The 23,213-nt window shown below is 36.0% G+C and overlaps 13 protein-coding genes across 13 annotated transcripts, besides 1 other annotated feature; 7 read left to right on the forward strand and 6 right to left on the reverse strand.

Moving 5' to 3' along the window:
- Positions 1-367: 367 nt before the first annotated feature.
- BEWA_037960 (conserved hypothetical protein) lies at positions 368-955 on the forward strand (the record flags this gene model as incomplete). Its single annotated transcript, XM_004833154.1, has 2 exons — positions 368-728; positions 768-955. 2 exons carry the CDS (start codon positions 368-370, stop codon positions 953-955), a joined length of 549 nt encoding a protein of 182 aa, XP_004833211.1.
- A 13-nt stretch (positions 956-968) lies between these two features.
- On the reverse strand, positions 969-4,525 carry BEWA_037970 (conserved hypothetical protein; the record flags this gene model as incomplete). The annotated part of the gene is made up of 8 exons (XM_004833155.1): positions 969-1,861; positions 1,897-2,097; positions 2,132-2,360; positions 2,394-2,582; positions 2,617-2,913; positions 2,949-3,209; positions 3,248-3,628; positions 3,665-4,525. 8 exons carry the CDS (start codon positions 4,523-4,525, stop codon positions 969-971), a joined length of 3,312 nt encoding a protein of 1,103 aa, XP_004833212.1.
- A 97-nt stretch (positions 4,526-4,622) lies between these two features.
- Positions 4,623-5,812, reverse strand: BEWA_037980 (ribonucleoside-diphosphate reductase small chain, putative; the record flags this gene model as incomplete). Its single annotated transcript, XM_004833156.1, has 6 exons — positions 4,623-4,724; positions 4,762-4,877; positions 4,914-5,190; positions 5,231-5,492; positions 5,528-5,697; positions 5,732-5,812. 6 exons carry the CDS (start codon positions 5,810-5,812, stop codon positions 4,623-4,625), a joined length of 1,008 nt encoding a protein of 335 aa, XP_004833213.1.
- A 248-nt stretch (positions 5,813-6,060) lies between these two features.
- Positions 6,061-7,710, reverse strand: BEWA_037990 (elongation factor Tu family member). The gene is made up of 2 exons (XM_004833157.1): positions 7,600-7,710; positions 6,061-7,462 (listed from the first exon to the last, which is right to left on the reverse strand). Exon 2 carries the CDS (start codon positions 7,427-7,429, stop codon positions 6,083-6,085), a length of 1,347 nt encoding a protein of 448 aa, XP_004833214.1. The 5' UTR covers positions 7,430-7,462; positions 7,600-7,710; the 3' UTR covers positions 6,061-6,082.
- Positions 7,711-8,341: 631 nt separating this feature from the next.
- BEWA_038000 (elongation factor Tu family member) lies at positions 8,342-9,937 on the forward strand (the record flags this gene model as incomplete). Its single annotated transcript, XM_004833158.1, has 2 exons — positions 8,342-8,407; positions 8,558-9,937. The coding sequence occupies exon 2, from the start codon at positions 8,591-8,593 to the stop codon at positions 9,935-9,937; it is 1,347 nt and encodes a 448-aa protein (XP_004833215.1). The 5' UTR covers positions 8,342-8,407; positions 8,558-8,590.
- Positions 9,938-10,374: 437 nt separating this feature from the next.
- Positions 10,375-12,139, forward strand: BEWA_038010 (glutamyl-tRNA synthetase, putative; the record flags this gene model as incomplete). The annotated part of the gene is made up of 11 exons (XM_004833159.1): positions 10,375-10,511; positions 10,547-10,633; positions 10,667-10,751; positions 10,784-10,893; positions 10,929-11,072; positions 11,106-11,234; positions 11,267-11,338; positions 11,375-11,721; positions 11,783-11,831; positions 11,869-12,007; positions 12,041-12,139. The coding sequence occupies 11 exons, from the start codon at positions 10,375-10,377 to the stop codon at positions 12,137-12,139; spliced, it is 1,398 nt and encodes a 465-aa protein (XP_004833216.1).
- Positions 12,140-12,275: 136 nt separating this feature from the next.
- Positions 12,276-12,311: a sequence feature (AT_rich).
- A 23-nt stretch (positions 12,312-12,334) lies between these two features.
- On the forward strand, positions 12,335-13,380 carry BEWA_038020 (protein kinase domain containing protein; the record flags this gene model as incomplete). The annotated part of the gene is made up of 6 exons (XM_004833160.1): positions 12,335-12,455; positions 12,495-12,638; positions 12,672-12,831; positions 12,867-13,000; positions 13,035-13,204; positions 13,240-13,380. The coding sequence occupies 6 exons, from the start codon at positions 12,335-12,337 to the stop codon at positions 13,378-13,380; spliced, it is 870 nt and encodes a 289-aa protein (XP_004833217.1).
- Positions 13,053-14,002, reverse strand: BEWA_038030 (conserved hypothetical protein). Its single transcript, XM_004833161.1, has 5 exons — positions 13,794-14,002; positions 13,654-13,753; positions 13,568-13,614; positions 13,429-13,531; positions 13,053-13,390 (listed from the first exon to the last, which is right to left on the reverse strand). Exons 1-4 carry the CDS (start codon positions 13,949-13,951, stop codon positions 13,453-13,455), a joined length of 384 nt encoding a protein of 127 aa, XP_004833218.1. The 5' UTR covers positions 13,952-14,002; the 3' UTR covers positions 13,053-13,390; positions 13,429-13,452.
- A 50-nt stretch (positions 14,003-14,052) lies between these two features.
- On the reverse strand, positions 14,053-15,166 carry BEWA_038040 (DnaJ domain containing protein; the record flags this gene model as incomplete). Its single annotated transcript, XM_004833162.1, has 7 exons — positions 14,914-15,166; positions 14,700-14,876; positions 14,481-14,662; positions 14,277-14,446; positions 14,187-14,239; positions 14,112-14,151; positions 14,053-14,077 (listed from the first exon to the last, which is right to left on the reverse strand). Exons 1-7 carry the CDS (start codon positions 14,936-14,938, stop codon positions 14,053-14,055), a joined length of 672 nt encoding a protein of 223 aa, XP_004833219.1. The 5' UTR covers positions 14,939-15,166.
- Positions 15,167-15,183: 17 nt separating this feature from the next.
- On the forward strand, positions 15,184-16,793 carry BEWA_038050 (conserved hypothetical protein; the record flags this gene model as incomplete). The annotated part of the gene is made up of 5 exons (XM_004833163.1): positions 15,184-15,379; positions 15,422-15,461; positions 15,500-15,553; positions 15,588-16,627; positions 16,662-16,793. The coding sequence occupies exons 1-5, from the start codon at positions 15,299-15,301 to the stop codon at positions 16,791-16,793; spliced, it is 1,347 nt and encodes a 448-aa protein (XP_004833220.1). The 5' UTR covers positions 15,184-15,298.
- A 29-nt stretch (positions 16,794-16,822) lies between these two features.
- BEWA_038060 (hypothetical protein) lies at positions 16,823-20,416 on the reverse strand (the record flags this gene model as incomplete). The annotated part of the gene is made up of 1 exon (XM_004833164.1): positions 16,823-20,416. The coding sequence occupies one exon, from the start codon at positions 20,414-20,416 to the stop codon at positions 16,823-16,825; it is 3,594 nt and encodes a 1,197-aa protein (XP_004833221.1).
- Positions 20,417-21,618: 1,202 nt separating this feature from the next.
- Positions 21,619-22,473, forward strand: BEWA_038070 (ubiquitin-conjugating enzyme family member protein; the record flags this gene model as incomplete). Its single annotated transcript, XM_004833165.1, has 8 exons — positions 21,619-21,657; positions 21,696-21,791; positions 21,828-21,905; positions 21,943-22,093; positions 22,130-22,199; positions 22,237-22,288; positions 22,326-22,370; positions 22,411-22,473. The coding sequence occupies 8 exons, from the start codon at positions 21,619-21,621 to the stop codon at positions 22,471-22,473; spliced, it is 594 nt and encodes a 197-aa protein (XP_004833222.1).
- A 115-nt stretch (positions 22,474-22,588) lies between these two features.
- On the forward strand, positions 22,589-23,201 carry BEWA_038080 (mitochondrial import inner membrane translocase subunit, putative; the record flags this gene model as incomplete). Its single annotated transcript, XM_004833166.1, has 3 exons — positions 22,589-22,718; positions 22,762-22,821; positions 22,858-23,201. 3 exons carry the CDS (start codon positions 22,589-22,591, stop codon positions 23,199-23,201), a joined length of 534 nt encoding a protein of 177 aa, XP_004833223.1.
- Positions 23,202-23,213: the final 12 nt, after the last annotated feature.

Here is a 23,213-nt window from a genome sequence, read left to right on the forward strand (position 1 = left end):
ACATTAAATTGTGTACAACACAAGTTTATGTAGCGATTAAACAAAAATTTAATGATATAGAAAGGTTAAAGTAATCACAACTTTCATACAGGGGACAATTTGGACAAAGCAGATGAATATAATAAGCTATCAACACTCTTTATATTTAAATGATATTAATAGTATACAAAAGTTAAAACTGTTAAAACGTATTGTCCAGTTTTCGGTAGACACCTCTAACGGAGTACCATGATACCGATGGGGAATTACAACCGTATATAACTTATTTACCGGAGATACTTCACACAATCCTCTAAAACCTATATAGTTGTATCATATATAACAGTACTACACAGCGTTTATATAATTTTCTCCCCCGCTGACTTTAATGGCCACGTTACACAGTTTCTATGTATTTTACAAAAACAAATGTATTTATCGCATATTATACACTGAAGCAGTACTTAGAGCTGTGAAAAATTGCACTAAACACTCATCTATACATAGCCAACCCTCAGAAGTCAGTGATTCTGCGGACACACATAAGAATGAATCTCCTGTGGAAGATTTGGAAGAGTCTAACAAGCAATATGAAAAACTATTACTGGGTTTCCTCTCCGGATTGTCATCATTTAGCAAAACGATATGTATGGCCAATGATTTGAATGATCCAGACGGATTGTCTATCGCACATTTCAATTCATGCACAACTCACAATTTCAAGATTCACTACTTTGAGACCATAACAGGTAATAAATACATTTTAAATGTTTTAAATAGCACCTTAGGCTACAAGTTAATATGTATTACATCCCCCGATTCTCCAGGGCTTGAACAAACTTTAAAGTCAATGTATATTGATCTAATCACGAATTTGATATTAGCTAATCCACTTTATAAAGTTGGAACAACAATAAAATCGACAGAATTCGATTGTTTGGTTGAAAAAACACTCTATACCGCCATGAATCAATAAGAAAATGGTAGTGTTAGTCTAATGCCGATATGATCCTATCTCCTCCGTCTCTGTGAGATAGAATCGTAATTTGTTTATAGTATTTGTACATTGATTTTATCAATCGTTTTTCATACAATTTAGTCTCTCTTCTTGTTTTAAGCCTAACAATGAGAGCATGGGATTTATCCCAATTTAGAATTCCCTTTTGATCGTTATCACTGAAGTTGTTTTTGTGCAACAGATATTCCGTCATTTCTTTTTCATTTTTCATATAAGTATCTTCGAAGTACCTCGTTACTGAGGTGGATTTTTTGCTTCTATGTGCAACAAGTCGAGCTATTATATTTCCTGATTCTCCGACATACACGCCCACTCCACGTTCATTAGATCTATCCGTTTCAACTGGGATCATTATGACATATAAAACTGGTATATAATTGTATGATGGAGGTGGGATACTATCGGGAATTAAATGTATAACATCCTTTTCCATATTGCAACATTCTAAATCTTCTATGCATCTCAAAACGATAGTCATTGCATTGGACAGATAGCCTTGTTGTTTTCCAATGATTTTTCTTATGTTAGTATCTGATCTTCTATCACGTTTTGTATCTTTAGGTTTTTCATTTGTATATGGAATGCTAATGGATTCCGAACTATTCATATTGTCATCTAATTTTGCGTAACAGGCCAAATATTTGTTTACTTTCTCATCTAATTCATTCGTTACTAATTCTGAACCTACGTTTTCATAATGGCCTTCTTCTAATGTGATCACTTTATTTGTTTTTATTAGCTGTTTATAAAACGGGAGATTTCCGGATCTCTTTACCATTTCCATAACATATTTACAATTATGGGTTGAAATCATACTTATACAATCAATTTTGCTCAATTCGTCTATTATAACCGCTATAATTCCTAAAATATGTTGATTAATTTATTATAAAACAAACCTATACTTTTATTGAAAAATGTATCAGCACCAGGATTGTCCAATATTACAAGGGAGTTTGTAGTTGCATTATTGAGTAAGCTAATAATAGAGCTGTTGTTTTGGAGTGTAGAGCGGGTAGTATCATTAATGCAGCTGGGTGAAAGAAAAAAATAATTATTAAATGCTGGTATCTGTGCTGAATCACAGGGCAAATAAAGTCCTAATAGGCATTATCTTCTATTTATTAGACATACCAATATTAGACATTAATGATGATGCTAATACGGACAATAGTGACGTTGTCTTACCAATATTGTTTGGACCCGTAACTATCGTTAATCCACAAGTTTCTATATTCATGGGTATAGCATAGGTATTTACGAAAAACGGCTTCAAGTTGCGTATTAAGATTTTTTTATCACTTGAAATAGTAGGCAGAACCCATCCTCCAGAATTTGCAATACTTACATGGGAGACAAATGTCTATACTTATTATGAGTGAAATGTACGACAAACTTGTAAAACTACTAAAAAGTGAAAAGCGATTTCAATAGACTGAGAGTACGGTGACAACATTCTTGTCATAGAAGTCAAAATTTCATCAATTTGTAAATGGACTGCATTGCATACATTTTTGTAATTCGCCAAGAACCGCTCAACGTTGTGACTAATATACCATTTTTTCAACTGGTTTTTCAGTTTGATCTAGATATAATTATATTATGTGATTAAAACTTACTTCTATCGTATACATCTTTGTAGAATCCATATATTCATTTGGTTTTTCTAAAAAGATAGAATGTTTGTTAACCATTATACTAGGAGTTATGGACATTCTTTTAATTGTTTTTTCAAGTTTCCTTGATACTTTCTCACGTATATCCTTGGAGTTTGTTAGTTTGTATATATCTCCATTAGAAACACGGGAGCCAAAATAATCACTAGATATGGAATTTAACAACTCGGATGCCGCACTATCCACCTTTTCCAGCTGCTTTTTAACAATATCTTCATGGAATTGCCCTACTAGATATTCCTATAATTTATTGTTAACAAATATTGTTAGAATACCATTTCAGCAAAGAACTTATCAAGTGCTTTTACATTGGTGAGCGGTATGGGCAATTCAGAGCTATCAATTTTTATAAAATATTCAATTATTTTGAGTGCATTCTTGATGTTTTTTTGTAGTGGTCCTAGTTTGTAATTCAACTTTAAATCATGCATTACAACATTAAAAATGTTCTTTACTAATTTTGTAGAGAGTGAATCCATATAATGATTAAAGGCCATCAAATCATGATAAATATCCTTATAGAATTGCGGATCCACCTAACGAAAGCATCAGTGTATCATCTGAGTAAACTTACTTTAGAGTTCGAGCATAAACTGTTCATGTTAGTAGTTGACAAAGGCTTTAATTTTAAGAGCGGTACATTTAGCGTTGATAATTTCAAATTTATGTATCTAATGCTTTCACGTATATTTTCAGGAGGCGGTTTTAGCATAAGTAGTTTCATGTACCCTTTTGTGCATGGTAAGGAATCTTTAGGCAAGACAAAATCATGCAGACCTATGCTTTTGCTACCATATTCATAAAGACCTAAAGCTATTGCACATTCCAGATTTAGATTAAAGGCATTGTTATCTTCCCTTTTATTTTCTGAAAGTTTGAAATTTGGACTTATTTTTAGACGCCTAGCTATGTGATCACACGCTGCTTTATGAAATTCTTCATCTTCATAAAGTCCCTGTTAATTTTAAAAATATTTGGATATAAAACAAACCTGCAGAGTTTGGTAATATATCACGAACGGGAACTGTCTGAACAGCATATTAACTTTTGTTGAAGTATCTTGTAGTATCATAACCCTGCTAAAGTTGGAACTTATCACATCTATTGCATTTAGCATTGTAAGGTTTTTGTGTATTTCAACTGTTTTTTCCTGCAAATTTATGAGTGATATACTAAAGCCAGATTTTCCATGAGCAATTCCTATTACTCCTTTATCGTTTGATGTTAAATTAGACAGAATATCACCGTCTTCAAGATCCACAGAATATATCGGTGCATCTCTTGAGATGATCTGGGAGAGTGCGAACGATTGACTAGACATTGTTTCAGTGTTAGTAAATGACAATCCCGTCGTTGTTACTTGCTGATATATTACAACATCTATTCCTCTGTTAATAAGTTTGTCTAAAATCCCCTGAAGTTCTGATTGATCGAATTCAATATGAGGAGTATTGCCAATTGGAGTTAGATCAGCATGTTCTACAAAGATAATGGCATCGGTACCAAAGGCTTGATAAGTCCTTCCATTTCTTATAAGTATCAAGCTTCCTTTATGCTTATCTTTGGCTTTTCTTACAAAATCCACAATTCCAGATGTTTTTGAAGAACATAAATATGGATGTTTTGAAGACAGCTCTTCTAACAGTCGCTTAGCTCGTTCATTTTTTATGTTTATTATGTTTGAGTCGATTAAAGGTGATACATTGTTAGCTAGTGGATGATTTGAAGAGAATTGTCTGCTAATTAATAAAGATTCCACTAAAGGCACACGATTCCTTTGTATTGGTACCCTTGTGAGCAACAACCACCTCCAAAATTCGTCAATATAAAATTGACCACACTTTATCTTCATAATTAGGAACTTAAATCCAAATGTGTTGCGTATGGAGCAACTTTAGATACATACTTATAGTGCATCGTTACAGATAAATTTTAGAGTGTGTAAAGGCTTAAAATTCTATGTCTGTGGAAAATTTTTGTTCATTTTGGTTTGCCATAATACCAGCCTTTTGATATTCTCCTACACGTTTTTCGAAGAAATTTGTTTTTCCCTAAATCGGAGATATTGTGGCGATTAAAACACGATACCTGAACAGAAATAAGATCCATCCAATCGAATGGGTTTGTAACATTGTAAACTGGTGGAACTCCCAGTAGTTTTAGCAAGCGATCGGCGACAAATTCAATATATTGTATCATAAGTTCTGTAGCAATTTTAAATTAGGTCACAAATAACAAACGTGAATTCATTCCAATAAGGTCACATGGCAACGAGTCACAAATAAAACTACGTTCAACGATAACTGCCTCTTTGATGATTTGCTGAACGGCTTCATTAGGAAGCTTATGCTTTAGATTTTGATAGATAAAACATCCGAAATCAGCATGCAATCCCTCATCTCTTGATATAAGTTCATTACTAAAAGTAAGTCCTGGCATCAAACCTCTCTTTTTCAGCCAAAATAGCGCACAAAAACTCCCAGAAAATAGGATTCCTTCAACAGCAGCATATGCAACCTGTATGTAACATGTGCGATTATATATGCGATTCACGTACAATTCTCTCAGCAAATGCATTATTTTCAGTGATCCATTTAGCTGCCCAATTAGCTTTATCCTTTACGGCCTGAATCGTGTCTATTGCTCGGAATAATCTAGTCCTTTCGGCCTCATCTTTGATATAATTCTCAATTAGCAGGCTGTAAGTCTCTGAGTGGATATTTTCCACGGCTATTTGAAACGAATAAAAACTTTGAGCTTCAGGGAGTTTAACATCTCTGAGAAACTTCAGTGCCAAATTTTCGAGGACAATTCCATCACTGTACAAGTGTGTATTAAATATAATATAGGTAACCTCGCAGCAAAAAATGCCAAAACATTCGAAATGAAATGACGTTCATCAGATGTCAACTTATTCCAGTGTGCCAAATCCAAACTAAAATCGATTTCTTCGGCAGTCCAAAAGGAAGCTTGTGCCTTTTTGTACCATTCCCAGAAATCTGGGAATTTTATTGGATACAAACCCTAAAGTAACGTTATAATATAGAAAAAAACAAACAATTCTTAATGGATCCGGATTTAATAAAAATTCATCAGCCTCATTGGCTTTCATTTCCAAAGTCAAAGTGCTAGGTGTCATTATCAATATAATAAATAGTATTTCTGAGTGAGTTGGAGACAATGTATGATGTAGTAGTATTGAAACACAAGGCGATTAAGATGGCCACCGAATGACAAGAAGCTATATATTTATTGAAAATAAACATAGATATATGATTGCAAAGCAACAAAAATAGCGAATGTGTGGACAGCGGAGAGTTACCACGCGACAACACACGTCACACCATACAAGGCACCGCCAACCACAGAACTATACAACAGACAGGTAAACGTTGAATATAAAAGTTGATTACTTCTTGGCGGCCTTAGCAGCTGACTTGGTGATCTTGGCGGATGATCCAGGTTCCTTCTTCTCAACGGTCTTGATAACACCAACAGCGACGGTTTGCTTCATGTCACGGACAGCAAAACGACCGAGTGGAGCGTACTCAGTGAAGGTTTCGACAACCATAGGTTTGTTTGGCTTCAAGGTAACCATAGCAGCATCACCATTCTTGATGGTCTTGGGATTCTCCTCAAGGGTCTTACCAGTACGCTTGTCCATACGAGAAGTGATTTCATCGAACTTGCAGGAAATATGAGCAGTGTGGCAATCAACAACGGGAGCATAACCAGCTTTGATAGTACCGGGGTGGTTGAGAACAATGACCTGAGCGTGGAAGGAAACAGTTTCCTTGGCTGGGTCGTTCTTAGAGTCAGAGGCAACATGTCCAGCACGGATATCGGAGGTGGAGACGTTCTTTACATTGAAACCAACGTTGTCACCAGGTACAGCAACCTCAACAACTTCGTGATGCATTTCAACGGACTTGCACTCAGTTGTAATTGGGTTTGGAGCAAAGGTCAAAATCATACCAGCCTTCAATTGACCAGTCTCAACACGACCAACAGGGACAGTGCCAATACCACCAATCTTGTATACACCTTGCAATGGGAGACGAAGTGGCCTGTCAACAGGACGCTTTGGTGGCTCCATCAAATCCAAAGCCTCAACCAAAATCTTGCCCTTGTACCATGGCATCTTGTCGGACCTGTCAATCATGTTGTCACCAACAAAACCAGAAATTGGGACAAATGGTACCTTCTCAACATTGTATCCGACCTTCTTCAAGTAACCGCAAACTTCCTTTTGAATTTCGCTGTAACGGTCCTCCTTGTAGTCGCACTTGTCCATCTTGTTGATAGCGCAAATCATTTGCTTCACACCAAGAGTGAAGGCCAACAAGGCATGCTCACGGGTTTGACCTTCCTTGGAGAAAGCAGCCTCAAAACCACCAGCCTCAGCTGGGACAACAAGCATAGCAACATCAGCCTGAGAGGTACCAGTAATCATGTTCTTAATGAAATCACGATGTCCAGGAGCGTCAATGACAGTGTAGTAGTACTTGCCTGTCTCGAACTTCCACAAGGTAATATCAATAGTGATACCACGCTCACGTTCGTTCTTGAGCTTGTCCAAGACCCAAGCGTACTTGAAGGAACCCTTACCCATATCGCTGGATTCTTTTTCGAACTTTTCGATGGTACGCTTGTCAATACCACCCAACTTGTAAATCAAGTGACCAGTGGTTGTGGATTTACCACTATCGACGTGGCCAATGACGACCAAGTTAATATGAGTCTTTTCCTTACCCATTTTATCGGAAAACTTGCTTATCTAATAGACTTCCTGTAAATAAGACGTAAATAAACTTAATTTGAAAATTTTAATGAATATAAACTGTAGAATGTATAGCCAAACACCGAAACAAGTAGGCAAAAATCGAGATGCACAACATCAAACGATAAATGACAGCAAATATCTACCCTTCAAACTTACGTGAGGCCACAGAGAGTTGAATTCTAATAAAGAACAAAAAGGCTAATTGTTAACTATATTATCAATGGATTCATACACAAATATATTTTATATATACTGGACATACACGTTGTGCATCATAATCCTGATGTACTAACACACTGATGTCACTCCTCTCTACAGATACAACTAGCACTTTATACACTGGTAATTGACTATATACCTCTTTAAACGAGATAACCTGCTTGGAATCCCCTGCTCTATGAAAGTTAGCTACACATACATGGACCTTATAGAAAGGAACAAATAAGAATACCAACAAGAGCCTACTCACGGGTACCACATAGATATTACAACAAAAGTGGGAAACTGTTCATACCGGTAAATAAAATGACATGTGGCTGATGCAGCAAAAACAGGGATAACAAACTGACTAGATGAGCTATCTGCTGAGTACATCTACCCAGTTATTTAACTACGACATATAATTCGTATATATTATATACGCTCACAAAAACAACACATCTAAGGTGTGTAGGTTATTTCATCCCAGTTAGACCTTTGTGAGCGAGTCTTACTCCAGAACTAGGACAGTAATCAATATGTTGTATTTTTACATGGTTCCAAATAAGAAGACATCAATTAATAGTCAGGAAGAAGGTCATATCGCCTATTCGTATAATCATATGAAGGCAACATATACCCCCACATGACGATGACGGTACCACACAAACGTTTGTGTATGAATCCATTGATAATATAGTTAACAATTAGCCTTTTTGTTCTTTATTAGAATTCAACTCTCTGTGGCCTCACGTAAGTTTGAAGGGTAGATATTTGCTGTCATTTATCGTTTGATGTTGTGCATCTCGATTTTTGCCTACTTGTTTCGGTGTTTGGCTATACATTCTACAGTTTATATTCATTAAAATTTTCAAATTAAGTTTATTTACGTCTTATTTACAGGAAGTCTATTAGATAAGCAAGTTTTCCGATAAAATGGGTAAGGAAAAGACTCATATTAACTTGGTCGTCATTGGCCACGTCGATAGTGGTAAATCCACAACCACTGGTCACTTGATTTACAAGTTGGGTGGTATTGACAAGCGTACCATCGAAAAGTTCGAAAAAGAATCCAGCGATATGGGTAAGGGTTCCTTCAAGTACGCTTGGGTCTTGGACAAGCTCAAGAACGAACGTGAGCGTGGTATCACTATTGATATTACCTTGTGGAAGTTCGAGACAGGCAAGTACTACTACACTGTCATTGACGCTCCTGGACATCGTGATTTCATTAAGAACATGATTACTGGTACCTCTCAGGCTGATGTTGCTATGCTTGTTGTCCCAGCTGAGGCTGGTGGTTTTGAGGCTGCTTTCTCCAAGGAAGGTCAAACCCGTGAGCATGCCTTGTTGGCCTTCACTCTTGGTGTGAAGCAAATGATTTGCGCTATCAACAAGATGGACAAGTGCGACTACAAGGAGGACCGTTACAGCGAAATTCAAAAGGAAGTTTGCGGTTACTTGAAGAAGGTCGGATACAATGTTGAGAAGGTACCATTTGTCCCAATTTCTGGTTTTGTTGGTGACAACATGATTGACAGGTCCGACAAGATGCCATGGTACAAGGGCAAGATTTTGGTTGAGGCTTTGGATTTGATGGAGCCACCAAAGCGTCCTGTTGACAGGCCACTTCGTCTCCCATTGCAAGGTGTATACAAGATTGGTGGTATTGGCACTGTCCCTGTTGGTCGTGTTGAGACTGGTCAATTGAAGGCTGGTATGATTTTGACCTTTGCTCCAAACCCAATTACAACTGAGTGCAAGTCCGTTGAAATGCATCACGAAGTTGTTGAGGTTGCTGTACCTGGTGACAACGTTGGTTTCAATGTAAAGAACGTCTCCACCTCCGATATCCGTGCTGGACATGTTGCCTCTGACTCTAAGAACGACCCAGCCAAGGAAACTGTTTCCTTCCACGCTCAGGTCATTGTTCTCAACCACCCCGGTACTATCAAAGCTGGTTATGCTCCCGTTGTTGATTGCCACACTGCTCATATTTCCTGCAAGTTCGATGAAATCACTTCTCGTATGGACAAGCGTACTGGTAAGACCCTTGAGGAGAATCCCAAGACCATCAAGAATGGTGATGCTGCTATGGTTACCTTGAAGCCAAACAAACCTATGGTTGTCGAAACCTTCACTGAGTACGCTCCACTCGGTCGTTTTGCTGTCCGTGACATGAAGCAAACCGTCGCTGTTGGTGTTATCAAGACCGTTGAGAAGAAGGAACCTGGATCATCCGCCAAGATCACCAAGTCAGCTGCTAAGGCCGCCAAGAAGTAATCAACTTTTATATTCAACGTTTACCTGTCTGTTGTATAGTTCTGTGGTTGGCGGTGCCTTGTATGGTGTGACGTGTGTTGTCGCGTGGTAACTCTCCGCTGTCCACACATTCGCTATTTTTGTTGCTTTGCAATCATATATCTATGTTTATTTTCAATAAATATATAGCTTCTTGTCATTCGGTGGCCATCTTAATCGCCTTGTGTTTCAATACTACTACATCATACATTGTCTCCAACTCACTCAGAAATACTTATCCTTCTAACCGTTTTCTACATAGTTTACATATTATTAATCAATATTGTAATAGATTTCCCTATTTTTCTAATATTCTAAGTCGATATTCATCGTCTTCTTCCTCCACACATGTGGATGGCCACTTATTTTCCCGGGATGTTAGGGTCAGATTTGCCCCGTCTCCAACAGGAGCTCTACACATGGGCTCTATTAGGACATACGTTTATAACTACCTATTCTCCCGTGGTTTAGGTGGTAAGGTCATCCTTCGTATGGATGATACGGACAGTTCTAGACTGAAAATTGGTAGTGAGCAAGATATACTATCTGGATTGAAGTAAGTGTGTGGAAATTTGATATATTTTATCATAGATGGCTTGGGTTGCTTTGGGACGAGGGGTTGGAGGTATCTGGAAACTATGGCCCTTATTATCAATCACAACGAAATAACATTTACACGTAAGGCAAGCTACATTCTAATACAAACTATAGGTTATATGCTAATAAGTTAATTGAAGAAGGTAAAGCATATCGTTGTTTTTGCACAAAGGAAGAAATCGATTCTAAACGTGAAAAGGTATCTGCGAATTTAATGAAATATATTTTTAGGCAATTGAAAATGGAATTCCGTACAAGTATGACAAACTTTGTAGAAAACTGGATGATAAGACTTTGTCCGAAAATTTGAAGAGTAATAAACCATATACTATTCGCATAAAGTTTGTGTAAATCTAGAGTAACCAATGCATTATAGATCTAACGAGACATACGATCACGACTTTATATTACTAAGATCCAATGGAGTAGCAACGTATAATTTTACTACAAGTGTTGATGACTATTTGATGAAAATAACACATGTTATAAGAGGGATTGAGCATCATGATAATACATTAAAGTTTGTTAAAAATCTACAATACAAAAAATTCAGACAAAAGCAAATATTAGAGGCACTTGGTTGTAAAATACCAGAATACATACACTGTTCTTTGGTATTGAATCCAAACAAGACAAAAATAAGTAAACGCGATGATAACTACATTACAGTATCCAAATTAAGGTACATATTTTGCTTACCAATATAATAATTAGGAATGAAGGGATATCTCCGTTGGTATTAATAAATTACTTGGCGTTGCTAGGAACAAGTTATGCAAATTCTGGGTATATTCTAGTTTTAATCATATTCACATCTTTTAGGACTGTCTATGGCTTAGATGATCTCGTAAAACTATTTTCATTGGATATGATAACCAATGTCCCAATCGTATTTGATTATGATAGACTAAAATGGATGAACAAATTGTATATAACCAGCATTGATATTGAAACATTTTTACACGAACTTTTCGAACATATTGATTTTCTTGAGGAAAACGATAATCTAAAAATGGACTCCAAATCACTTAAACTTATCGCAGAAAGAATTGTATGCCCGTTTAAGAAGCAGACGCACACATACAAAGAATTCGTATCAATCATATACAATAGTTTAGCCTATGACGCTCCACACTTTGAAGATCTAAATGATAAAGGTATGATCACACGTTCATTTGGAATACTGAATCTGCAATTCAGCATGTCAAACGTATTATGCTCAATATGTAGAAGCCCTTAATGATTTTAAAACAAGGATAGTTGAGCTTACCAAAAAATGGTAACAACAACTCTCTAAAACAATACAAATGTTACAGTAGTCATAGTGAAGAATTATACTCTAACTTTCTTAACGTTGTAAAGGAACTTGAGAAACTAAAATCAGCTAAATACAACATAAGTACCATAAGATACATGATGACAGGGCACAAATCCGGTCCTCCATTCATGGAAATGGTATGTATATGATATAAAATACCTTCTATACAGGTAAAAATCTGGAAAATCGCAGAAGAATATAAGATTGAGAATTTTATAACGCTGAGGGAGCGAATCGCAATTCTAGACAGTCTAAAAATTAAAGTATAATAGTATGCTAAAAATAATATCATACAATCCCATATTAATATTTTGCTGAATAACCCGTGTTGTGGCTGAAGTACGTATGTTGGTGTCCTTTGGTGGTACCATCGTGCCTATTATCTAAACAATGGAATGAGTTGTGTATAATTTTTACTATTCTATATTAATTTTATTTATTGCAAGATGAAACGTTACCATAAGATGGAAAAGATAGGTGAAGGCACCTACGGTGTCGTCTACAAGGCTCAGAATAATCACGGAGAAATATACGCCCTAAAGAAGATCAGAGTGGAGGAAGAGGATGAAGGGATACCAAGTACAGGTATTTATTAGTTTTTATGTACAATTATCCCATTTGTAGCTATAAGGGAGATAAGCTTGCTAAAGGAATTACATCATCCTAATATCGTTTGGCTAAGAGACGTCATTCATAGTGACAAGTGTTTAACGCTAGTTTTTGAATACCTTGATCAGGATTTGAAAAAGCTTTTGGACGCCTGTGATGGTTTGCGTGTTGTCTATATTTAAATTTTTTCAGGGGGATTGGAACCAAGTACGGCAAAATCGTTTCTTTACCAACTGCTTCGTGGTATAGCATATTGTCATGATCATAGAATATTACATCGGGATTTAAAACCACAAAATCTATTGATAAACAGAGAAGGCGTATTAAAATTAGCCGACTTTGGTTTGGCAAGGTATTTTATTCATCACTACTATCATGTTAATACAGAGCGTTTGCTATTCCCGTGCGAAGTTATACTCATGAGGTTGTAACACTTTGGTATAGAGCACCAGATGTGTTAATGGGATCCAAAAAATACTCAACAGCAGTTGATATATGGAGCGTTGGTTGCATTTTTGCAGGTATTTATTAGTAATTATTGATGTTGACTTTCAGAAATGATAAATGGCGTACCACTCTTTCCTGGTATATCTGAACAAGACCAACTTAAAAGAATATTCAAGATACTTGGCACACCAAATGTAAATACATGGCCACAAGTTGTTGATCTTCCGGCGTACAACCCAGATTTTTGCCAATATGAAAAACAGTCTTGGAATAATATTGTTAGTTTTCTTTAGCTAAAAAATAAGCTATGTAGATTCCTAAGCTGAATGATGCCGGTATAGATTTAATCTCTAGAATGTTACAATTAGATCCGCTACAGCGTATCTCTGCCAAAGAAGCATTGTTGCATGAATATTTCAGCGATCTTTCAGAACGAGCTGGATACGCCGACTGAAGAATTTCATCTGTGGTATAATACAAATCGCAAAACACGTTCACTAACACACTCTAGTGAAGATATTTACTATCACTTTCTAATTCCCGTTCCCAGATTTTTAATTTCTTGAGGGTATCTCGCCTCGCCTCTTTTGATAAATATATTGAAGCTAATAAAAAATTATAGTCAGTAGTATGAAACAAACCTTTCCAAGGTCTTAATGTGAGTGTCGTTTTCCTCAAACTTCCAGTCCTGTGTGTTATTTTGAAAATCGTTCGTAATTGCACATACCGTATTCGCAGCCAGGCATTGATAATGTCTCGATGCTTCTCCTATGCATTTTTTTTGCATATTATGAGGAAATCTTCTCATACATTTGACCAGTTTGGCCCTAAAGAGTAGTTTTTAAAGGTTAAAGAATAAAAGCGAACCACGTAGATACACAAGGATGCCTATTAACTAAATCACGTTGTTGTTTCTGTATTTTTCGCAAAATATCCTTTGCTTCCCACCAATATATCTTTGGGATACGACCAGCCGATTTCAGTATTGCTTTCAGTATAAGATTACAATTATCTGGCTGCGTCATTTCATAATTTAGAAGCTACATTATCACATACAAATATTGTGAAAATAAAGTGTTGGTACGTTCAAAATATGTTACAGAGTTATTATTGGGATTAACGTGTGCTAATGCTTGTCGAATTCTGGCATCCTAAGGAGACAATATAGTAAAGGAAGAAACTTACCGATATCTCCTGCCATATGTATCAAAAGAATATGCTCTTCCTATAAAAAGTTGATATGACGGATGTTACACATACCATACGAGTCGTAGACGACCTGGATTCGACGTCGGTTGGTGTTACTACTACTTCTAAATGTATTATTATAATATAATTGCTAAAACATACATCATCTCTTTGGTAGTATAAAATAGGAGTACCAGTGGAAAGATAACGAGAGGAAGAATTTTGTTGATCAAGTATAACAGGTAGCGCAAGTTTGAAATAAATATATGCGCATCAGTAAAATTACCAAATTTGAACGCTTGATCCCAGCCTTTCATGTCTTCTGCTTCTCTCTGCAGATTGAATTAGGGTGAAGATATCACGTACTCTAATCTTGTCAGCCTCCATTTGTTGCCATTGTCTACGTAATTGTTCGGCTTCTGCTCTAAACTGTTCTTCAAAGTTATCAAAATTGAATGGATGTTCATTCATAGTATTGCGATATTGTGTTTGTCTAGTACCAGTGTTGTAAGAAGTAGTCCTTCCATATTTATAAGATGAGCCAAAAACTGTTCAAATTTTTAAAGATAAAAAGACGATACATACCACTGGATGAATCATAATCTCGGCGCTTGTTAACATCGTAAAGGGTGTTATATGCTTCGCTAATTTCCTTGAACTTCGTAGCTGCTGACGGCGATTTGTTTAGATCTGGATGGTAAAGCTTTGCCTTTTGCAGATATGCCTTTCTAATATCAGCACGAGTTGCATTTTTCGCAATACCTGTAAATATTGTTGAGGAATGGTCACCAAATCATACCTAAAATTGTGTAGTAATTTTTCATATCCGATATAAGTTAAAGGATAAACAGGCTCGATATGTTTTGATGGTAAACCCATTTTTAGAGAGATTGCTTTATTATTTTGAACATATTTTGTTTAAGAGATTCAATATACAAACTAATAGACTAAAAAACGATTACTTATGACAAATTAAACAATATAAAAATAAGCATGATTATCAGATTTAAATAGATGCATAATTCTTTATTTGGTGAAGGAAATTACACTATAGACCAAAATCCTCGCCACTATTTTAAAAAAGCGTGGCGCCTACCAACACATTTATGATATTCACCGCGTATACCAAATATGTTATCAATCTTAAGGCGTTGAGTGGTATATTATAAATTTGGTTTCAAGCCATGAACGTTGATGAATCGTCAAAATCCGAGAAAACGATCACTATCATCGGAGATTCGCCGCTCCAAAATGTACCAAATTCCGTAAGTGCATTCCCAGATACTTTATTACAATCAAATATCTAGGTTTCCATCAAAGCACAGCCAATCATAGCAACGAGCAACAGTAAATATCTACTATACACACAAAACACATTCCTTCAGTTGATAGGATTCCAGAATATGAGAATCTGGGAACTGTAATATATATTTGGGGAGGTAAATGATCTCGTCATAAAACATTCATCTATAGACAACCCAGCCAATAAAAGTAGCGCACAAATTACCCATGATTACTGGAATCCAACCATATACAAAAGTCTATCAAATGTAAAAATATTAGATGTTTCATGTAGTGACTCGCATATAATATTTCTAACGTGTTTTCATACCGTCTATACGGTCGGTCGTGGAGAATACGGACAATTAGGTTTGGGGAAAAATATACAGCATGTCTCTGAGCCAACTCTAGTGCAGGGTTTGAATAATATAAAGCAAATAGCATGTGGTTCTTTTCATTCCATTGTATTGGCTGAAAATGGCAAGATTTATTCTTGGGGTAGGAACGACTTTTCTGGGCATTCAAAGGGTTATGCTACATTCACCCCTCAAGAGATATTGACCGATAGTACCGATACTATAGGAGGCTTAATTTGCAAATGTATAGCAGCTAGCGATATGCAAACAATTGTTGCTTGTGATGGTGGTACTACATTGTACATTTGGGGGAAATATTTTAACGGTGAAAAGATACCATCCCCCAAACTATTTTATTCTTTTACCCATGATAGCACGAAAGAAATCAAAGTTGGAAAATATTTCGCTTTAATCCTCACGGAAACTGGAAATGTATTCAGCTGTGGTGATAGTACCTATGGAGAAATTCCAGGAAATTCGGGTTCTGTACATTCCATTCTGATCCCTACACAACTAAGGAATAGCCAATTTAAAGACATTGTAAAAATAGCTGTTGGTCATAGGCATGCTCTCTTGGTTGATAAACATTTCAGAGTTTGGTCTTTTGGTGGAAACATATACGGTCAGTGTGGCACAGCGCCCGCACACCATATACCTCCAACTCTTATCGACTTTAATGAAAGCAGATTTAAAATACGAGACATTTATTGTGGGCCTAGGCATTCAGCATGCATAAATCATGGAAATCAACTTTATACATGGGGACATTCTTCGTGTCACAAACTTATATTCACAGCATCTGTGGATATATTAATACAACAACAAAGGCAACCTGGAGTCTCTATAAATTCTGGATTTAAAAATTGCTGCAATCAGGTATATGATTTAAAACTAATTCATATTCTTATAGCCACGCCTAATATATTCAATGCTCCACGAAAAAATCACTTGTGTGGGACTAGGACCAGATTACACAGTGGTCATTTCCGGAGATGGAGACTACACACCTGTCGTAAGAGAAAAATTACACACGCAAGATTAATAAAAAGTAATTATAAATGAAATGCATTTTTACAATATCTTAGGAGTTCTTTCCGATAGTATAGTTTGTCCTAACAAATGTGCAGTGTGCGATGATAATAATCGTTCCCAGGATAAATTGTATTTAGACTTTATGTCTAACAATCTGGATAAAATGTAACCCTCCGAGCCAAAAATTTCCTTTTCACGTGTCTCCAAAATACAAGCTTCACGCGTGCAAATATGCGCAACCATATCAGGTAAATGAATGTTTTGACTCTGTAGTTTATGCAAGCGATAATGCACAGGACCAGAAAACCAGGCATGTGGAGTCTGAGATACCTTTGCATAATTGAATAGGCTATTGAAACACATGTCAGAGTTGTTAAAATCCAGCCATTCTTCGCATTTTTTTAGTGGAGAAGAATCATTGATCTGAGATCCGTTAGAAGCTATTTGAAGTTTTGTGTAGTAAAAATGTTGAAGAGGTAGGTGATTAAATGTAGAACACGGTAAATCATCAATTATATCAAACAAATAAGCACTATTCTTAAACCAATAGTGTCCTAATGCTTCGGGTGCCATGAGCCTATCTGATGGATTATATGCTAGCAATCTAGCCAATAAATCCCAAAAGCCACTAGTAAACTTACAATTCTCAAACGAAGGAAACAATGCCTTCAAATTCTTAATTCTAGTTTGCAAATCTACATCACACTCGCTACTTATTTCTGATGCTAATATTTTATTGAGTTCATCATCGCTTATGGGATGTTGCAATGGTGTGCCCTTACTAGCTGCTAATCTTTTGCGTAATTCCATAGTATTACGACAAAACAAACCCCTTCCTAACGTTGAAGCAATTTTAGATTTAATCTTTTCACCATTTATAGGAACATCTGTGGTTTCTTTTCCTTCAAAACTTTTTAAAATACTTTCAAATATATCAGGATTCGATTTATTTACCATAGTTGAAATGTTCAGGTTACATCCAAACTTGGAGAGTTCGGCAAGAATAATGCCAGCCGACCACATATCCGCTCTCATATCTACCCTAAAATATTCTGCCACATCATTTTCCGATGCTCCACTAATTTTGTTCGAAGGGTTAGACCTCACTGATGAAATTGGATCCACATTCTCCAACCCCCAACTAACAGGGTCCACTTTATTAGAATTTATTATTGATGACAATGTCTTGTGGTTTTTCTTGTAAATTGAAATGCAATTCGGATTATGATTGCTTCTTTTTGTGCCATTGCGATCATATGATAATGCTTCGGGAGCATTATATCTAACAGTACCCCTAACAAAGGACAAAAGCTGCGATGATAACTGTTGCGTCCATTCTTTCAAAAGGGAATGATGCAATCCCTTAAATGAGGTAGAGCCATCCAGGTGCTGCGTGGGATTAATCAATATAGAACAACCAAAATCGGCAAGAGCGAGTTTCCATTTAAATGGTATATAAATATTCTCATCTTCGCAAAAAACCAATATATTGGCCAGTTTAATATCAGAGTGTCTATAAATATCGCCCTGAAAGCACATTTGGATGAAGGATAGTCCACTCAATATCTGAAGAAATAAAAATCGAACTTCATCTTCGAATAGTCCAATTATTCGCTTTTCACTTTTATGGTTGATCAATTTTATAATTCCATACCCTTTTTTTGTCCGATGTTTGATGAGCCCGTTGATCATAGTTAATAAATCACCGCGGGCTCTAGGCATAAGCAGCTGGTATACTTTACATGAATTATCATTCAAAACGCGGCAAGATAATGGTTTTAATACGTGAGCATTAAAATGTAACATCATTTCCTTTTCCCTAATATATTGGAATCGTGAGAGGGGGTACCCGTCACCTATAGATTTAACAGCACATTTATATTTTACCGTATTTTTACACAATTCGCAATGGCCAGATATCAACTCCAACATTTTATTAAACATTTCAATGTCTGCGTCTCTGCCTGTTCGAGATAACATAGATGGGTATGATCTTAGTATCGCTTCTGATACAGTTGAGAATGATCCGTGGCCTATTTTTAGTCGCCTACAGGTTATTACATTTATAAAAGAATCCCACATCTCGGAGCACCAGTCAGATTCCTCATTATTGGAGCCAAAAACTTTATCATCTGAGCCATGTTTACCAGATAAATTTTTTATTGCCTTACCGGAATCTGAAGAAAGGATGTTGTTTGACAATATTCCTCTACGAGTATTATAATCTAGCGAAGATCCAACCTTTTTATAATATGTAGAATGTCTTTGTTCTGCATTAGAAAGATCCATTATAGCTTTCTCAACAGAAGACCTGCTTTTAGCATAATTTGAATTAATAGTTCCTCTTGCAGACTTATTACGAATAACAGATGAATAATTGACCGATTTTATAGGATTATCACCTGTAGACATCACACTACTGTTAGATTTTAGTTTATGACTTTGTATTAGACTGCATTTTGATGCTAAACTCTTCAACGTTTCCTTTGGTGTAGAAAATCCGGATATGTGTTTCTGTTTTTTTTTCAAGAATGCAAAATCATTTTCCAAATCGAGTCTGTTTTTTCTTTTTACAGTATTCTCATCAACCTTATTTATTCTCATTCCTTCTATGTGGATCCCCAATTTAGCTGGTTCTGTATCTTCAGATCTAATTCCAGATGGAGATAATTGCAAGTCATTATTGGACTCACTTACCGACTTCAAAAATAATTTAAACGCCAGTCTTTTTAAATTTTGGCTTTTTATTGCACAATTAAAAAAATCTATAGACATTGTATTCAAGGAACGCTCTTGTACTGGGCCCTCATCATCAGAACATGGCATCTCCAAATCCGAGTAGGAGTTATAGACCTTTACATCAACCTCAGAATCCTGTGAGAACATATCCTCATGAAGTGTATTACACAACTCGGGGATATCTTGCAAAGACTCAGTATATATTCCGTGTTGACCCGCATCAAATCTCGCTGTTTCCACTATTGCATTTTCTGGTAGTTGTATTGATTCCGTGTTCTCTTGTTCAATACAAGTTAAAATATCAGTTACAGTTTGATTTGTATCTTGCTGTTTGTGGTGATTCAAATCCTTACCAGCGCTTGGATATCCACCAAGATTGTCAAAAGGTATCTCATTCTGTTGCCCGTTATCAGATGTATTTGGCTCAGAATCATTGAAATCCGCATTAGCTTTATCCTCTGGGTCTAAGAACTCATTATTTAAAATATTTTTATCCTCTCCTATTCCATTCATATTATCCAAAACATCTAGCGATAAGTTTAATGACTTATTATAAATGTGTTCAATATCAATGTAAATGTGCTCCAATAAGTTATCCTGGAGGGAGTATAGCATATCATGGTTGTTAGCATTTGAGAATAAGCTCTTATCTAAAATTGAATTTTGCTGATTCGAGTTGGATTGCAAAGAATATGTTGAAGATGTGTCATTTTGTATTGATCCATATGCTGGCCTTGATGCTTCAAACCATCCATAACTCAGTAATGGAAAATCATATTTCTGAGTTACAACAACTTCGAACTCTTCATCACCTGAGTATAGTTTAGCTGACACATCTCTACCGGCTACTTCATGTGTTCTTACACAAGAAGAACAAAATGTTTTTATAGCCATGATATATATTGACTAATACACATTGTTAGTTGTCATATGGTAGAGTAGAAAGGTATTGCAGACATAGTCATAATTATTTTGTCCATTTGACAAAGTAAAGACAAGACGTGAAAGTTGCACGCAACCAGTGAATTCAACCAAATCAGAAATATTTTCTACACATGGGCGTAAATAGCGATGCACAAAACATAAAAGTTGTACAATTTGGACTTTTGAAATCCATATACAATCAAAACTACAAAAATAACTGAAATTGTGATAAGCGGTCGGCGTTATAATAAACTGCTATGAACAAGCGTAACAACTACCATAATATATGATACAACAATTGTAACAATACCAAACTGGGATAAATATATTTAAATCATTACGCAGACTAGAAAGAAGTCCCACTAAATTCACCTCCAAGTATCCGACATCACTATCAGAATACACACAAATGGGAATTCTCCCTACGTCTAATAACACATCTTGACTCCATCTTTTATCAGACTTGTAATCTATTAAAAATGTTTAATCTCCTTTTTAGTAAAAAATATCCCTTGTGGAACGTTTATCGCAACGCTTTTGTGACTCTCAACAATTTGAGTTTACACATTCAGACATTTCACTAGAATCATAAATCCGTTTTATCTATGTATAATGTTTCTCAATAACAAGTTTTTGCTACCGAAATTCCTTCAAAAAATGACCTCGCCGTCTGGAAGCGAGGGATCTCTCCTCTACGTACACATTCAAAAGATCGTCCCATTTCTACGGAGAATCATCAAATAAATCTAAATCTATGAATAGGGTTATCTAAATTATATCAGAATATTTCGAAAAGAGGACTGTCTCTGGTTTATATTAAACTATAAGTAAATTTTGTCTATTCTGCAAATGTTTATGATAAAAAGAAAAACGTTCCACTTATTTCTCCAGTTTTATGAAATGTATTAGTAGATAATCACTGCAAAACGAATTTGGATCGAAAGATCGACTCACCATCATTAGTATACACAGTACCCGCAAATTAGAATTATTCCAGTTTGTATTATGGTATATAAGTATATTAATCCTGTTTATATTTTATTCTACTCAATTTCTTGTTTAATATTGTATATACATAGTTTAAAATGTCGTTTTCACATGGACCGTGCAGTACATTAACCAAATAGTTCACCAATATCAAGAAATTTATAATAAAATACACTTTCTCTGAAATGTTTGAAGAATCCCGCGAACATATACGCCTTAAAAGGGTATCTTTATGCTATTCTCACACAGCTTTAATTTGTAGGAATTAAGGGACATCCAAGAAGATGGACAATCCTCAGTAAATGCTAATATAGTTGATGGCGATATATTTAAATGGAAAGGTTATATTCGGGGTCCAGTAAGTATACAAGGCATACATCACTTGGACATTTAGATTAGTACACCGTATGAAGGTGGACATTTCGTATTGGATATAACTATACCACGAGACTATCCTTATAGTCCTCCAATGGTATTTATCTGTGAGTGGAGCTAATAGAAGTATACAGATAAAGTTTGATACGAAAATATGGCATCCTAACATATCTAGTGAAACAGGTGCTATATGTCTGGATATCTTAAAGAACGAATGGAGCCCTGCTCTAACAATAAGAACTGCACTCATATCTATACAAGCCCTATTGTCGGCTCCAGAACCTGGTACTCTTATCCGCAACTCCTTATATAAGCTTCCAGATGATCCACAAGACGCACAAGTTGCAGGGATGTATAAGAGAAATTATGATGAATTTGCGCGTACGGCAAAGTAAGTTGAGAAGATTTGTCCTAAAACATACCTACAGGTTGTGGACCACGACCTTCGCGAAGGACATAAATGAAACCAAGGAAGGAAAAGTAAGTTTATTTTCCGAGATACCCACAATATTCACAGATATCCATGCTGACAGAAATGGGTATAGAACGAGATATAGCGGTGGTATGTTGTATTTGCATCCATTACACGATAAATTCTATAGAAGGCACTAGAAGCCAACGGCTGGGATACCACCGTGGCCATTAATAGGCTCTTGGATTCGTAAATCATAACTGCTAAAAATTTTTAATTGTTTTAACAACTCTATTGATGTTCTATGAGTGACCGACGTTTGTTCCCACAAGTCCAGCTGGTGTATTAACATCAGATTCTTTTTCAAGATGGATGACTACCTGAGTTTTGGTAGCGTTCAACCAAACTTGGAAATATTACAACAACAAAAAATAAAACCACAAGTAAAATCGGATTTAATAGGTGCAAATTTAACAAATCGGCAATTGTATTTAACAGGTAAGATTCCTCCCATATAAAAGCTTATATCATCCGAAATTAGGATATGGAAGACATTGGGGAGAAAAAATTACGTATTCTGTGGGTCTAGCTTACGGATCTGGTACGTTGAAGCCATTTTACAAACACAAACTCTCAGGCATACTCTGTGGTGGATCATTCGGTCTAATAAAGGGTGTATCAAAGGGAGGAGCCACTCAAAAACTCTTTATAAACTCTATACTAAACAATTGTGGAAAATATGGACCAAACGTTGGAAATAAGGCAGCCTGCCTAACACTCCTATATTGCGCTTTCAATAATGCATTTAAATTCATACGCAATGCTGGAGATCATGATGTATATAATGCTCCTATCGCTGGACTGGTTACTGGAGCAGTTTACAAATGCAGTGGACCGTTGATGACATGTGCAAAATATTCGGCAGGTACTGGAGCAGTATTTACTGCCATAGACTACGCTCTGCGTAACTCGTATATTTAGTTTACATCGCAA

Source organism: Theileria equi (assembly GCF_000342415.1).
Source record: "Theileria equi strain WA chromosome 2 map unlocalized gcontig_1105316255037, whole genome shotgun sequence".
Classification (NCBI taxonomy): Eukaryota; Apicomplexa; class Aconoidasida; order Piroplasmida; family Theileriidae; genus Theileria; species Theileria equi.